The sequence below is a fragment of the Drosophila guanche genome, unplaced genomic scaffold (assembly GCF_900245975.1).
Source record: "Drosophila guanche unplaced genomic scaffold, DGUA_6, whole genome shotgun sequence".
Lineage (NCBI taxonomy): Eukaryota > Metazoa > Arthropoda > Insecta > Diptera > Drosophilidae > Drosophila > Drosophila guanche.
The window spans coordinates 2,499,819-2,513,144 of NW_022995755.1; the positions used below are offsets into that span (position 1 = coordinate 2,499,819).

General features: G+C 49.0%; 6 protein-coding genes across 9 annotated transcripts; 2 read left to right on the forward strand and 4 right to left on the reverse strand.

Moving 5' to 3' along the window:
- Positions 1–223: 223 nt before the first annotated feature.
- Positions 224–5,713, reverse strand: LOC117589596 (protein no-on-transient A). 2 transcript variants are annotated; one of them, XM_034281668.1, is made up of 5 exons: positions 5,320–5,713; positions 2,144–3,518; positions 632–931; positions 516–568; positions 224–450 (listed from the first exon to the last, which is right to left on the reverse strand). In XM_034281668.1, exons 1-5 carry the CDS (start codon positions 5,647–5,649, stop codon positions 343–345), a joined length of 2,166 nt encoding a protein of 721 aa, XP_034137559.1. In that variant the 5' UTR covers positions 5,650–5,713; the 3' UTR covers positions 224–342. The 2 variants fall into 2 exon arrangements, with proteins under 2 accessions (XP_034137559.1, XP_034137558.1); XM_034281667.1 differs by having other exon boundaries at positions 5,314–5,713.
- A 331-nt stretch (positions 5,714–6,044) lies between these two features.
- On the forward strand, positions 6,045–7,634 carry LOC117589908 (2-(3-amino-3-carboxypropyl)histidine synthase subunit 2). The gene is made up of 2 exons (XM_034282181.1): positions 6,045–6,292; positions 6,343–7,634. Exons 1-2 carry the CDS (start codon positions 6,107–6,109, stop codon positions 7,609–7,611), a joined length of 1,455 nt encoding a protein of 484 aa, XP_034138072.1. The 5' UTR covers positions 6,045–6,106; the 3' UTR covers positions 7,612–7,634.
- LOC117589909 (mitochondrial-processing peptidase subunit beta) lies at positions 7,631–9,712 on the reverse strand. The gene is made up of 6 exons (XM_034282182.1): positions 9,549–9,712; positions 9,089–9,295; positions 8,696–9,024; positions 8,263–8,633; positions 8,119–8,210; positions 7,631–8,054 (listed from the first exon to the last, which is right to left on the reverse strand). Exons 1-6 carry the CDS (start codon positions 9,615–9,617, stop codon positions 7,710–7,712), a joined length of 1,413 nt encoding a protein of 470 aa, XP_034138073.1. The 5' UTR covers positions 9,618–9,712; the 3' UTR covers positions 7,631–7,709.
- An 86-nt stretch (positions 9,713–9,798) lies between these two features.
- Positions 9,799–10,846, forward strand: LOC117589914 (cyclin-C). The gene is made up of 2 exons (XM_034282191.1): positions 9,799–10,502; positions 10,568–10,846. Exons 1-2 carry the CDS (start codon positions 9,915–9,917, stop codon positions 10,781–10,783), a joined length of 804 nt encoding a protein of 267 aa, XP_034138082.1. The 5' UTR covers positions 9,799–9,914; the 3' UTR covers positions 10,784–10,846.
- Positions 10,795–13,324, reverse strand: LOC117589913 (GPALPP motifs-containing protein 1). Of its 3 annotated transcripts, none has more exons than XM_034282189.1 (3): positions 13,202–13,324; positions 11,075–11,913; positions 10,795–11,015 (listed from the first exon to the last, which is right to left on the reverse strand). In XM_034282189.1, the coding sequence occupies exons 2-3, from the start codon at positions 11,903–11,905 to the stop codon at positions 10,851–10,853; spliced, it is 996 nt and encodes a 331-aa protein (XP_034138080.1). In that variant the 5' UTR covers positions 11,906–11,913; positions 13,202–13,324; the 3' UTR covers positions 10,795–10,850. The 3 variants fall into 3 exon arrangements, with proteins under 3 accessions (XP_034138080.1, XP_034138078.1, XP_034138081.1); XM_034282187.1 differs by having other exon boundaries at positions 11,075–11,916; positions 13,202–13,316; XM_034282190.1 differs by having other exon boundaries at positions 11,075–11,910; positions 13,202–13,216.
- Positions 11,985–13,206, reverse strand: LOC117589912 (phosphatidate cytidylyltransferase, mitochondrial). Its single transcript, XM_034282186.1, has one exon. It carries the CDS (start codon positions 13,141–13,143, stop codon positions 12,127–12,129), a length of 1,017 nt encoding a protein of 338 aa, XP_034138077.1. The 5' UTR covers positions 13,144–13,206; the 3' UTR covers positions 11,985–12,126.
- Positions 13,325–13,326: the final 2 nt, after the last annotated feature.

Genomic DNA, 13,326 nt, shown 5'->3' on the forward strand with positions numbered 1-13,326 from the left:
CATGCTGCAGAAGGAGTGCCTTCATATTTATGTATGTAATGTACTCGGATCTCTAAAAATATCATGATTAAAAATATGTACATAATGGCTAAGAGTTGATGGGAATACTGCTTCAAGGGCAATTGTTTCATGAGTTTGGGGATCGTGTTACAATATTTAAATCAGATTATTTTTTATCAAATATGAGTTCATTAAAGACAGACAGACAGAGTTAATGTTTTCTTGTTTCATTTATTTCACTCGCGAAAGGAGTGAAAAAGTCAATTGTTTAACTATATCATCCGCATTTTCGGTGTGTTTGTGTTTTATATATTTGATTAATCTAGTGATGTTGTTTTTGTCTTAAAAACGACGACGCCCCCATGGGGCATTGTTTCCTCCGCCATTATTTCCACGCTGATTGCCACCTTGGTTCATATTGTTAGCTCCAAATTCAAAAGCGAATGAGTCCTATTAGAGTAAAGAAGATATAATTGTTTAATAAGAGAGAGAGTCCCTGAGTGCCATGCACGTACCTGATTGTTGGGTCCAGAGTTATTCCCAGTCATGGTTGAATTGTTATTGTTTCCTGATGAGCAACATAATTTCATTTAAACATTAATTTATTAACTTCTTTTGATTTATTTCTTACCTCTAAACAGTTCGAACGGAGAATTGCTATTGCCTCCGAAATTGTCAAACCCAGAGTCATTGACGCCGAAGCCCTCCTGCTGGTCGAGCAGCGAATTCAGCTGCTGTGCCTGTATGAACAATGTGTTCTCCTGCTGGCGGCGACGCATTTCCTCCTCCTGGCGCGACATGCGTGTCTGCATCTCGTTCTGATGGCGACGCATAGTCTCCTCGTCACGCTTGCGCATTTCCTCGGCCTGCTTCTCGCGCATTTCCCGTTCCAGCTTCTTGCGTTCATTGTCCACTTCGCGCTTTCTCAGCTCTAAGGGTAATACACACAACACACTATTAGGGCAAAGGTATATCATATATATTGGCCATGATCTGACACGATCATTGCCACGCCTAACGAAGAAGAAAAAGCTCGTGGACGACAACCAAACATCTTTCAGAGAATCTTTCCCACAAGCCAAACACATACCCTTGGAACAACAGCTTTTGCTTCAAAGAAACATTTGCCACCACCTCCCCCACTTTTAGTAGAAGAAAAGTTTGCTTAGATCTTGAATAACTTAACAATTTCAGCAGCTATCAGGCCTGGAACATTATAATATCAAAGTTACGTACAAGTATCATACATTCATTGAATGGTTTACTCCACAGAAATGTTCCCATAAACGAGTGGCTACAAAATAGAGCCCATTCTCGATGCAAAATCATGTGCTTGTCTTATGTTTTTGATAGTCACTCGTAAACGTCGAAAATAAGAGGAAGGAGTCATTTCTAGTTTTGAATTTTAACGCAGATTTGCGCAGTTGTCTGCTCCTCGAGTAAGTGGATCCATGTCGGTGAGATATAATCCTTAAAAAATCGTATCATAAGTTAAATGATTTTAAGGTTTCAGATAATGCGCCCTAAGATACATAAAATCAATGATTTTTGTGTGTTTGTAGCTGAATTCACGGAAACACATTAGAGAAAACTAGAAGATATTCGTAACTCTACATTTCGAAATCAAAAACAAATATATTATAAATATTTCGCATCAGAAGCACACACAAACAAATCAGCTGTAAATGCTCATTCTGCGTTATTGCGTTTCCGTATATCGATAACAGTGGAACAGTGGAATCAACCTCATTCTGCCAAAATGGGGAATGTTTTGGTATCGGAACAGTAATTTAAAATAAAGTTGGATAATTCCATATTCTATGTCCTTGTGGGACACCCAGAACCCTGTTGCATGTTGCAACAATCTAACTGCACAGAGAAATTTTTATAATATAATACGCCCACCCATGGGCCGTATATTTAGACCAAAGACTTGTTCTAATCTAAATTAAAAGTGAGAGAAACACGGAGAGTATACATGACAAAAAGACAGGAAAAAAGGTCTTGCCATGCACAGGGCAACCAAGTGCGAGTCGAGAAGATTGGAACAAATAATTTATGGAAAGCTTCGGCCCACCCGAAGTTTTTTTGTTTTGTGGTTTTAATCACAAACCAACCCACCCACCAATGTGATAATACTGACCTTGACGCAGGAGCTCAGTCTCTTGCTCATAGCGAGCGTACTCCATCTGAGCATCCAGCTTATCTTCTTCCATTTTGAGCTCACGCTTAAGGGCATCCTGCTTGGTCTTGTAGAGATCGTGCAGCTGCTTCCAGCGGGTGCCGTACTCGTGCTCAAACGAATTGAGATCTGCAAAGCGAGGACCAACGCTGCGCTCCTGATTGAACTCCTGCAGCTTCTTGTTGAGGGCCTTCTCGGGCAGACCATCGTTATCGTCATTCACGTCCAAGGGCTCCACCAGGCAGGGACGCAGCGAGGCAGTCAAAAAGAAGCATTTCTCATTGCACAAACGCAGACAGGCGCTGGCAGAAGACTTCTTGGCAAACTCAACGATACCCTCGCCCATATGCTTGCCGCGATCATCGACGGTTATGCTGGCCCGTTCGAGGGGACCGAATATCTCGAAACATTTATACAGCAACTCATTGGAGACGAATGGCGTAAGGTTGCTCACGCGCAGTATGGTTGCATTGGGTGCGAAACGTACGCGCAGCTGGCGACCTTTGCGAATGGAACCGTCCAAGGCGCGCTTGGCCTTCTCGGCATTCACGTGATAATCGACCTTAAGGAAGGTGAAGTTCTTGTCAATGTTGGAGAAGATTTCGCCAATTTCGCCGAATGGCTTGAACATTTCGCGCAGCTCATTGTCAGTGATGTCGGCGGTGAGATTGCCAACATACAGACGATTGCGGCCAGAGAACTTGGTCTCCTCGGGCACCTCCACGGGTGGCAGTTCTAGTGTGGGTCCAGCAATGGCCCGCAGACGTTGGCCAATAAAGAACTCATCCCCAGCGCCGGGGCCGCCGCCACCACCACCGCGTGGACCGCCACCACCGCCCATCATGCTCATGTTGGGTCCGCCTTGACCGCCGCCCATACGTTGACCGCCGCCAGCTCGATTACCGCGATCACGTTGCTGCTGTTGCTGCTGCTGTCCACGTCCACCTCCACCTCCGCCGCCGCCTCCCTGGTGATTGCCACCACCTCCCGGATGATTGTTACCACCTCCCATATGATTTCCGCCACCTCCTTGAAGATTGCTGCCTCCTCCTTGATGAATGTTACCGCCTCCTTGATAATTGTTACCGCCTCCGGGATAATTGTTACCGGCTCCTTGATGATTACCGCCGCCGCCACCAACACCACCACCTCCTTGGTTATTGCCACCGGCTCGAGGACCACCGCGGAAACCACCTTGCCCTTGTCCTTGACCCTGCCCTGGACCTTGGTTTGCATTTGGAGCTGCTGCCTGCTGAATTGCAGCCACAGATTCATTAACTTTCTCAGCGACATTTGCGACGTCCGGCTTCACTGCTTCATTAGTTGTTGGCTTTTGCTATATGTGTATTTTATATAATTTCAAATCAGTATAAGAAGAATGATGAAAAGGCTGTGGAAGATATGCACGGATATGTCTGGGTCCCCCCCAATCTGCAGTGCTTCTCGTCCCCCCCGGAGAAGAACGATTCAATTAGCAGCTAAGGGAACACACAACTTTACGTTCTGGGGGACTGGAACTGGCACTGCAGAGGTGGATTGCATCCAGTCAGTATGTTTTTTATAGGGTAGAGGTAGAATATCTAAAATATAAAAATCTCCTGTCCCAATTTTTGTGATTAAATTCCTCCGAATCGGCTCGACCGATTTTTGTGAAAATGTTTTTTTGTGTTTATATACTAGTTTGGAGAGTCGGTCTTGTGTGTTGCAATAAATAATGCCAGCTAGGGGCAAGGTGTGCCATTGTGGCCGTCGAATAAATTAAGCAAGAATCATGTCCATTTTTAGAACAGATAGAACAAGCGAATAAATGGAAATAAACAATGCACCGGTTCGTCATTGATTATTGAAAATACCGCTCATCCGAAAGTGGTGATTGATGGCAAGGACACAGCATGGCTATGTAATGGCACAATATTAATAATTATAAAGTTATTAAGAAAGTATCGAGGCCACCAATTATTTGCTCCCAAGCATTGTAAACATTTATATTTTGGCTGAAGACGGACTGACACATGGTGTATATGGTTATAAAAAATCGTTATTTAATAAAATACAGAATCCCTAACCCTTAACCCCAAACCACATCAAAAAAGAATACGTTTTTTACCCTTTTAAAGGACAGCCTTTTTCACCTTTTACAGAAATTAGCATTATTGGCGTCCCTTTAACCACATTAAATATAGTACGTCCCAAAACATCATTCTAAGATTCATTTCTTTTAAGAAAAACGTATGTAAACGTTCGCTCGACTTTCATAAAACATTTCCCAGCTAAAAAAAATACATGTAAAACCACGCATAGGGTATACAACATTCGGCCAGTTCACATAAACTCTTGTTTTTGTTGCTCTTTCCCTGAAGTCTTGGTAAACATTCAATAAAACCCCGCTAGTTGGGCGACAGTGTTGGGTAACTGGCTGGCACTTGTCATCAGAATGGTGTTGCCACGTTGGAAAATAAATAAATATGAATTTATAAACAAATTGTATACATGACACCGGACACATAGTGCCAGGCAGCCCCATGTAGCTGGTGATTAAGTCTGCGAAAAGTCTCCGCACCCATTACAAAGTCGGGATCACCATTCATAATTGATGATCCATACAAAAAAAAAAAACAAACAAGTTTATCGCTTCGAAATTCCACATCAACCATAAATTGTTGAACCTCAAAAAGTGTTCTCCTGAACACAATGACTCTGTAAAATGTGGATATAAGACATTCACATTCACTTTTAGATGGCCAGCCAATAGGCCTTTCCCAACCAAAAAATGAAATATAATTTATGCATGTACATGTTTATGTACATTTCTAGGCATTCAAAAAGTGCGTAAGGCAACTTTTGTTTTAATAAGAACAATGAACTTTATATTGTTGAAACCCAAGTTGTCAATAAAAATGGTAATTAATGCTCAAAATGCTGACAATACATGCACAAGTTGCTTGCACAGGTACACACATACATACATGTATGTATTTGTATGTATGCATTAAGCTAAATTTTCTTCATCTTGCAGCCCCGTATCGCACCCGTTGCATTTATTTTTTCTTTTAGATACATAAACCCATTTATGTGTGGTGTACATACATACAAGAGATGGGAGGAGATCTTCTGATCAGTTTTTCACTTACATTTGCATTTGCGTTATTTGGACCCTGGACATTTTGTCTATTTTGGTTTCCTCCACGGCGATTGCGATTGCCGCCGAATCCACCCTTGTTTCCAAAATTCTTGTTCTGATTCTGACCAGCGCCGCCGCCGCCGCCACCACCGGCTGGACCACCGCCATTCTGGTTGTTTGCGCCACCGAATCGTGCCTTCTTTTCGGCTGGACTGCCATCGGGGCCATTATTTGGCTTGGGCGCAGTGTGCTTCCCAATTAATTTATTGGGCGGATTGTTAACCCGCGGCTGTCGTTGCGGCAACGGTGTAGCCCTTTGGGGACTATCCAAACTTATGGCTTCCATTTTTTAATTATTTTCACGACGAGAAAAAACACAATCTAAAAATTGCACAATATATTTTTTTTGTTTTAGACACAGTATGACCTTGGGTTTAATAAAATCACATATACCGCCTGCCCCTGTGGCATATACCAAAACATACCTTTAATTTTCAAAATATACCGCAAAAATTCCGAGCAATTCAGATTCCTCAATTATAATAAATTAAATTTAAAAAAATACTAATATTAGTTTTTTTTATTACTATCTATTAATTTCAGCACAGAACATATAATTTAATGCGATCGATTTAATTGGCTTCTTTAATCTAGTCTTGTCTTAATTCTTTGATATCTTTGATTCTTTGATCCTTTTGCAGCACACAATCAGTAACGATAGCCGATAACTTTCGATTTCCAAGGCCGAACAAAAGCGAATCTTTGTTTTTTTAATGCGATTTTAAGCAGAAAAATATTCCAAAATGACAACCTTGCAAACAGAAACAGCATCTGGATCTGCTGCATCTGCATTTTCCAGCTCGGACACAGCCGCACTGGAGCGCGAGACAGAGCTGCAGGCCGAGGAGCAAGTCACATTCGAACAAATCTGGAATGAAACGCACAGAAAAGTGAGCAGCGGATGGATACGACAGAATGGGTTCAAAAGGGTATGTACAGAAAGTGTCACCAGAAGAAGCAATATAACATTCATTTGTAGATCTGCCTGCAATTCCCGGATGACTATTTGCCGCACAGCAATGCCATCAGCGTTAGCCTGAAGGAACTGCTGACTCCCGAGGACGTCAAGGTGTTCATTATGGCGGACACCACATACGGCAGCTGTTGCGTGGACGAGATAGCAGCAGCCCACGTGGAGGCAGACAGTGTTATCCACTTTGGCAACGCCTGCCAGAGCAAGGCCAGCCGCTTGCCTGTGCTCTACATGTACCCGCAGCTGCCGTTGGATGTGCCAAGGATGATGGAGACGCTGACCGCCTCGCTACAGGCCGAGTGCAAGGAGCGTGTGGTGTGTGTTTATCTGGACATTGGCTATCACCATTTGCGCGATCAGCTGGGCGAGGAGAGTAGTCTCTACAAACAGCTCACGGAGGCACTGCAGCCGAAAGAACTCGTTCTGGAGGTGTACCCGCTGGCCGAGGAGGAAGCGGATGCCTCCAAGCAGCATCCAAAGTCGGCCAGCGAGCGCATCTGCTTATTCGTGGGCAACGATAACCAACGCTTTGCGAATCTCTCTCTGACCGCGCCGGCGCTCCAGTGGCACATCTTCGACGGAGCCAGCGGCACGCTCAGCGCAAAGAATCCCCTGACCGCGCAGTACATACGCAGGCGCTACTTCTACATTGAGAAGTGCAAGGATGCGCAGACCCTGGGCCTGATTGTGGCCACCCTGACGGCTGAGGGGTACCTCGATGTGGTCGCACGCCTCCAGGCCATGGCCAAAGGGCGGGGCATCAAGACGCAACTGATATCCGTGGGTCGCATCAATCCGGCAAAGCTGGCCAACTTCCTGGAGATCGATTGCTTCGTGCTGATCGGCTGCCCCTTCAACAACATGTACAACTCCAAGGACTACTACAAGCCGATTGTGTCCGTCTTTGAGGCCGAAATGGCGCTGAATCCCGCCTGGCACATGAAGTACCCCGAGGCGTATGTGACGGATTTCAAGGAGCTGCTGCCCGCGGGACGCAGCTTCCTGGCCTACGATGAGCAGGCGGTGCCCGAGCATGATGTGAGTTTGGTCAGCGGTCGCATGCGGGGCGCAGCCAACGCGTCGCTCGAGACAGCGGACGACCCGGCCTCGTTGGCTGTGGCGACACAAGCCAAAATGGCGCTGATGACCACCAACACGGGGCTCACGTTCGAGGATCGTACCTGGCAGGGCCTGGATCCGGCACTGGGACAGACGGAGCCAGCAGAGCTGCAGCCCGGCCTCAGTGGCATTCCAATCAAATATTCCCATCAATAAATGAAGCTTCAAATGGATCGTAATTGTAGATATCTTTCGGTTTACTTTACTGTTTCTTTTAGCATGAAATTGTTCTTGGATTAAGCTACGCGGTTGGATTAGACCCTCAACCAGTACATGGAGGAGCGGATTCTGTTATAGTCGGGCAGATTCTCGACGGGTCCGACAGCGGCAACGGCCGGGCATCTGTCGTAGATATACTTCATGGCCACATCGCGCACATTCGACACGCTCACGTTGTCGATACGCTGCTCCAGCTCGTGCAGTGGTATGCGACGATTGTAGCACAGAATCTGACGGCCAATGTCCTCGCAAATGGGTGTGGTGCCGTCCAGCTGCAGCAGCATGTTGGTCTTGAGCAGATTCTTGGCACGCTCCACCTCCGCCTCGGTGACCATGGTGCACAGGCGCATCCACTCTGTCTGAATGTTGAAGATCATGTCCTGCCAATGGGATAATTTGCGTTAGAGCTGGAGAGATGGGTTACGTTCTGTGGCTTGGGCTTACCTCACACTGCAGAGGATCGCACACGAAGTAAATGCCCCAGAGACCGGTGTCCTTGTAGCACGTATTGAACGACTGGAAGCTGTGGCACAGATCTGAAAATGGAAGCGTTAACACGGGCCTCTACTTTCACTCTTTTCTACTCACTATCCTCTGCGCTGGCACGAGCCAAGTTGGAGGCATTGTTGGCACCACCGCCCTGAGAGCGATCCCAGGCACCCACCAAGGTGTTGGCCACCATCAGCGGGATGTTGTCCTGATCGGTCCAGCCGCAACCCTCAACGGCAACAGCCACATGGGCCAGGGGCAGGGAATCATCGCGCACGCGCACCTCAGAGCCGGTGAAGCGGCAGGGAGTAATCTCTGGTGGCAGTGTGCTAGCCTCCAGGCGGCCCAGGTTCGAGCCGGCCAGCTTGACCAAATCGTCGTGCTTGACGCCACCGGCGGCGGCCAGGACAATGCGCGAGGCCTTGTAGTGGGTCTGGATGTAGTCGGTCAAATCGGATTTGCCAATGGATCTGCGCAAAAGACAGCAAATTAGATGGCCCCAGAGGGGTTTCAGGGTTTCTGTTTTACGCACTGAATATTCTTGGTGGGTCCAAGGATGGTCTGGCCGAGAGGTGTGCCTTGGTAGGCGGTGGCATGCAGGTGATCGAATACCACCTCCTGCAGGTTGCTCTCAACCTCCTGCATCTCGCGCAGGATGACCGAACGCTCGCGTGCAATCTCAGCCTCGCCCAGCTTGGAGTTCTGGATAATGTCGGCCAGAATCTCAACGGCCTTGGGCACATCCTTCGACAAGCACTTGGCATAGAAGACGGTCTGCTCCCGAGACGTGTACGCATTCAGATGAGCGCCCAAATTCTCAACCTCCAGCTCCAGATCGGTCTGCGAGCGCTTGGCGGTGCCCTACAAAAAAATCACAAAAAAGGGTTCAGTTATGGAACGTAGTTTTTGTGTGGACAACGCGCACCTTGAAGGCCATGTGCTCCAGGAAGTGGGCAACACCGTTATTCCGCTCGTTCTCGGAACGGGAGCCAGCATCGATCCAGAGGCCGACGGTGGCGGTGGAGGCGCCAGAATCTTCGCTAGCAACGCGCAGACCATTGTCCAGCTTGGTGACCTGCGTGGCGGGTATGTTCAGCAGTGTCTTCTGCAGAGTGGCCGCCGACTTGTAGCGCTGTGGGCGCAAAAAAAAGATTAGTTAATAACCATAACCTCAAAGTACGTGCAACAACACAGATTTTTTCCACGGAAAAGTTGCTTATTTTCCGCCCATCAAACTGTGTGTGCCGTCCGGACACTGGGCAGGCACACCAGCTAGCCTGGTTATCCACACACAACACAAAAACAAGTGCAATTGCAGTCGTTGGGCATTGAAATTACGTAATTTGTATCCTGCTCCGCGTAATCGAAGGGGCAGTGCGACTTACCTTGATGAGGTCAACGCCTCGCAGGTATGAGCGCATATTCTGCGTTACTCCAAGAACACGCAATGCCATCGTTTTGTTATTATCGTTTAATTCTTATTAACTTAAAATTACTTAAACGTTTGCCTTCGGCGCAGATGAAAATTCACACACACACACTAGCTCACACTCATGCACAGGGTGGCGTAAGTTGGCTGCGCTCGAACAGCTGACAGGGCTGGATCAATACAATGCGCGGTGCTCAACACTGTTTTCCGAGAAAACTATAATTTTTGTTTTGTTGTCGGTTTTGTTGCGTTGCTCGAAAACATATAATTTGGATTATAAACGAAAAAGTAATACCCTTGGCCACAGCCTACTCAGTGTACGATGGCTGGCAATTTTTGGCAAAGCTCACATTCACAGCAGTGGATACTGGACAAGCAGGACTTGCTGCGTGAGCGTCAGCACGATTTGCTCTCCCTGAACGAGGACGAGTACCAAAAGGTGTTCATATTCTTCGCCAACGTAATACAGGTGCTAGGCGAGCAGCTGAAGCTGCGCCAGCAGGTAATAGCCACTGCCACGGTGTACTTCAAGCGTTTCTATGCGCGAAATTCACTAAAGAACATCGATCCGCTGCTGCTGGCGCCCACCTGCATACTGCTGGCCTCCAAGGTGGAGGAGTTTGGCGTCATATCCAACTCCCGACTGATCTCCATCTGCCAGTCGGCCATCAAGACCAAGTTCAGCTATGCGTACACGCAGGAGTTCCCCTACCGCACCAATCACATACTCGAGTGCGAGTTTTATCTGCTAGAGAATCTCGATTGCTGCCTGATTGTGTACCAGCCATACCGACCGCTGCTGCAGCTCGTGCAGGACATGGGCCAGGAGGATCAGCTGCTCACGCTCAGCTGGCGCATTGTCAACGACTCGCTGCGCACCGATGTGTGTTTGCTGTATCCGCCGTATCAGGTAAGAGCGGCAACTAAGACTCTTCCCTGCCTGCCACTCTGATACGCTGTTTTTTCTGCTTTCAGATTGCGATTGCCTGCCTGCAGATTGCTTGTGTTATACTCCAGAAGGACTCCACGAAGCAGTGGTTCGCCGAGCTCAATGTGGACCTCGACAAGGTGCAGGAGATTGTGCGCGCGATTGTCAATCTGTACGAAATGTGGAAGGACTGGAAGGAGAAGGACGAAATACAAATGCTGCTGTCCAAAATACCAAAGCCCAAGCCACCGCCACAGCGCTGATTAGTATTAGGTTTTCCCATTTTGTCAAATTTTCTTATATTTATAAATAATTCTAGAGCGAAATTTGTCAGAGATACTTGGACTGTCCGCGGGAGAACTTGCTGTTGAGGATCTTGGCCTTGTCCACAATCTGTTTGGTTTGATTGGAGTCAATCTTGTTGAGCTTCAGGTCCACATCGCGACTAAACGGACGTCGCTCCGCCTTTAGGCCAGCCGCAGCCAGTTCCTTCTCCTGCAAATAGACGCAAAGTATTAATTTAATTTATAAATTATTCCCCCTTTGCTGCTCACCTTCTCCTTTTGCTCCTTGCGCAGCTTCTTTTGGTGTATGGCGACCAGTGACTCGTCCCGCTTGTGTTTCTTTTTGTGCTTCTTGGCCATGCGCTCCTGTTCGTCGTCCCGCTGCTGCACATATCTCTCCTGTGCCATTTGCTCCAGCTCCTGGGAGCTGCAGGGCTTCGGCCCAGCCATGGCCGCCGCTGCCACACTCTGCGGCGTCTTTGTCCACTCGGAACGATCGCTGAAATCGGGCCGCTCCTTGCCCTGGTGAAAGGTGCGCTTGAGGTTGTTCAGCGCTGCCAGGCCACCCTTCAGGCCCACATCGGGCAGCTCCAGCATCCACTCCTCGCGCCCGTCCTTGTCATTGGTGGCGGGTCCCAGTCCGCCCCCCTGCAGCACAGACAGCTTGAGGGCCAGCGCACGCTCCTCGAGCTCCACTTGTGTGGCATTTGGCAGTGGGCCAAAGGTGCCACTCATGTCATCAGCATCAGCATCATCCTCCTCCCCGGCACTCTCTGCTGCTGCAGGGGAGACTGCTTGGGGCAGCATGGGGCCTATCATCTGTGGCGGTTCTGTCTGCACCTCCTGACGCAGATGCGGCGGCAGTGGGGCACCAAAGGCACCCTCTGGCTCTGCAGCAGGCGGCAGACTTGCAGAGATTATTGGCTTTAACGCAGGCAGCGGCTGTGGCAGCTCCTCCTCCCGCCTGCTGCGCTTCTTCTCCTTGTGGCGGCGCTTCTTTTCCTTTTTGTGTTTTTTTGACTTTTTGCTGGACTTTTTGTGCTTCCGCTTGCGCTCCTCGCTGGCACTGCTGCTGTCGCTGCTGCACTCATCGCTGGACATGGCTGCTGCTGCTGGCAAGAGAAAATAAAATCAAAATTATAAAACGAAAAGCAGGAAAAAAACACTCGCTGGGGGAGCTTGTTCTTTGCGCGGTTTCTGTATTGATTGTGACAACTTTTGTGCTTAAAATTAAACAACATAACGTGGAAGCGACGGGTCAAAGCAACTTAGTCGGTAAATGGCAGCCTCGGGAGCAATATGGAAAGGGAAAGAGAGAGTGTCTAAACGGCAAACGTCTTTTGGGCCTTGCGGTAGCTGTAGATCAGCGACTTGAAGACGCCCGCACTGGCAATGTTCTTCACCGATTGCGTCACACTGCTGCGCCACACAATGTCATTGACGGAGGCCTGCAGCACTTTGGGCAGCAGCGGGGACAGCGACAGATGTTCCACCACCTCGGGAAAGTCGCCACGGCTGGCCGCATTGCTTTGCAGTCGTCGCCGCAGCTCCTTGGGCATGCGACGCAAGTGCTGGGACGTGGCCAGGCGCGACTTGTCCTGCTCGAAAAGAATCGCCGGCTTGCGGGTGCCCGGCTCTTGGCCGTGCATATTGACGGCCAGGTACGGCTCCAGTCGGCTCATGGAGGGCTGGTAGAGGGCGAAGAACTCGGATATTTGGGGCGTCACAATGTTGTGCACCTTCTGCTTATTCTCGCCGAAGATCATGCGGAAGTCGCCCTTGTAGCTCAGCCCGGCAATGGCCAGGAACAGATCGTAGGCGGTGAATCGCTCGGGCAGCAGCAGCAGCGCCACCAGTAGGGCCGACAGCAGATTCTGGTCGAGCGCGGACTTCAGCAGGGGATTGTCATCAGGATTGACGAGATCTGTGACTGGCTTCTGCAGCCGCCCGGCTAGGTACAGATGCCGCCAGTGCTTCAGATCCTCGATCAGGCTCTCCTGCGACACCACGCCGTACTTGATGGTCAGGCCGAGATCTTGCAGCGGCACCAGCGTGTTGAAGTACACACCGGCACCCACCCGCTCCTGGTACCGGGCCACGAACCGCGGACCCAGATGCCGCAACGCCGAATAGTGGCTGGGATGGCGGTGAATGTTCTCCGCATGGAAGCCCAGTGAGTCGCGCACACAAAACACCAGATCGATGACACTATTCGGGGCCGGCTTCGCGCCGATCTCGCCGTAGCCGACCTGCTGCTTGACGCCCGATCCGTAGGCAAACATGTAGCTGACGCTGCCCAGGGGGAAGCGCGTCACCGTGCGCCTGTACAGGTCCATCATGGTGGAGTGGAGGGTGCGCAGCTGGTTAGAGAGGGACTAGTAAATGCTTTATAATTACGTTTTAGGTTCTTGCTTGGGCTGAGCGGTGAAGTTTGGGCTGCTTTTCCCGAAATAATCTCGCTGGCCGCCGGCACTGAAACAGTTTCTGTTTTTTCCGCCTGCCTGAGACAGCTGTTGTGTAGT

What these genes read in the sequence shown, in the direction of transcription:
- LOC117589596 (XM_034281667.1), bottom strand. Translation starts at nt 5,649, where the DNA reads ATGGAAGCCATAAGTTTGGATAGTCCCCAAAGGGCTACACCGTTGCCG. An exon ending in CAAATAACGCAAATGCAAAT is followed by an intron (nt 3,519 to 5,313) that starts GTAAGTGAAAAA and finishes ATACACATATAG; the next exon opens with CAAAAGCCAACAACTAATGA. An exon ending in ACTCTGGACCCAACAATCAG is followed by an intron (nt 451 to 515) that starts GTACGTGCATGG and finishes TTACTCTAATAG; the next exon opens with GACTCATTCGCTTTTGAATT.
- LOC117589908 (XM_034282181.1), top strand. Translation starts at nt 6,107, where the DNA reads ATGACAACCTTGCAAACAGAAACAGCATCTGGATCTGCTGCATCTGCA. An exon ending in GACAGAATGGGTTCAAAAGG is followed by an intron (nt 6,293 to 6,342) that starts GTATGTACAGAA and finishes ATTCATTTGTAG; the next exon opens with ATCTGCCTGCAATTCCCGGA.
- LOC117589909 (XM_034282182.1), bottom strand. Translation starts at nt 9,617, where the DNA reads ATGGCATTGCGTGTTCTTGGAGTAACGCAGAATATGCGCTCATACCTG. An exon ending in GAGGCGTTGACCTCATCAAG is followed by an intron (nt 9,296 to 9,548) that starts GTAAGTCGCACT and finishes TTGCGCCCACAG; the next exon opens with CGCTACAAGTCGGCGGCCAC. An exon ending in GGACCCACCAAGAATATTCA is followed by an intron (nt 8,634 to 8,695) that starts GTGCGTAAAACA and finishes TCTTTTGCGCAG; the next exon opens with ATCCATTGGCAAATCCGATT.
- LOC117589914 (XM_034282191.1), top strand. Translation starts at nt 9,915, where the DNA reads ATGGCTGGCAATTTTTGGCAAAGCTCACATTCACAGCAGTGGATACTG. An exon ending in TGCTGTATCCGCCGTATCAG is followed by an intron (nt 10,503 to 10,567) that starts GTAAGAGCGGCA and finishes TTCTGCTTTCAG; the next exon opens with ATTGCGATTGCCTGCCTGCA.
- LOC117589913 (XM_034282189.1), bottom strand. Translation starts at nt 11,905, where the DNA reads ATGTCCAGCGATGAGTGCAGCAGCGACAGCAGCAGTGCCAGCGAGGAG. An exon ending in GCAAGGAGCAAAAGGAGAAG is followed by an intron (nt 11,016 to 11,074) that starts GTGAGCAGCAAA and finishes GTCTATTTGCAG; the next exon opens with GAGAAGGAACTGGCTGCGGC.
- LOC117589912 (XM_034282186.1), bottom strand. Translation starts at nt 13,143, where the DNA reads ATGATGGACCTGTACAGGCGCACGGTGACGCGCTTCCCCCTGGGCAGC.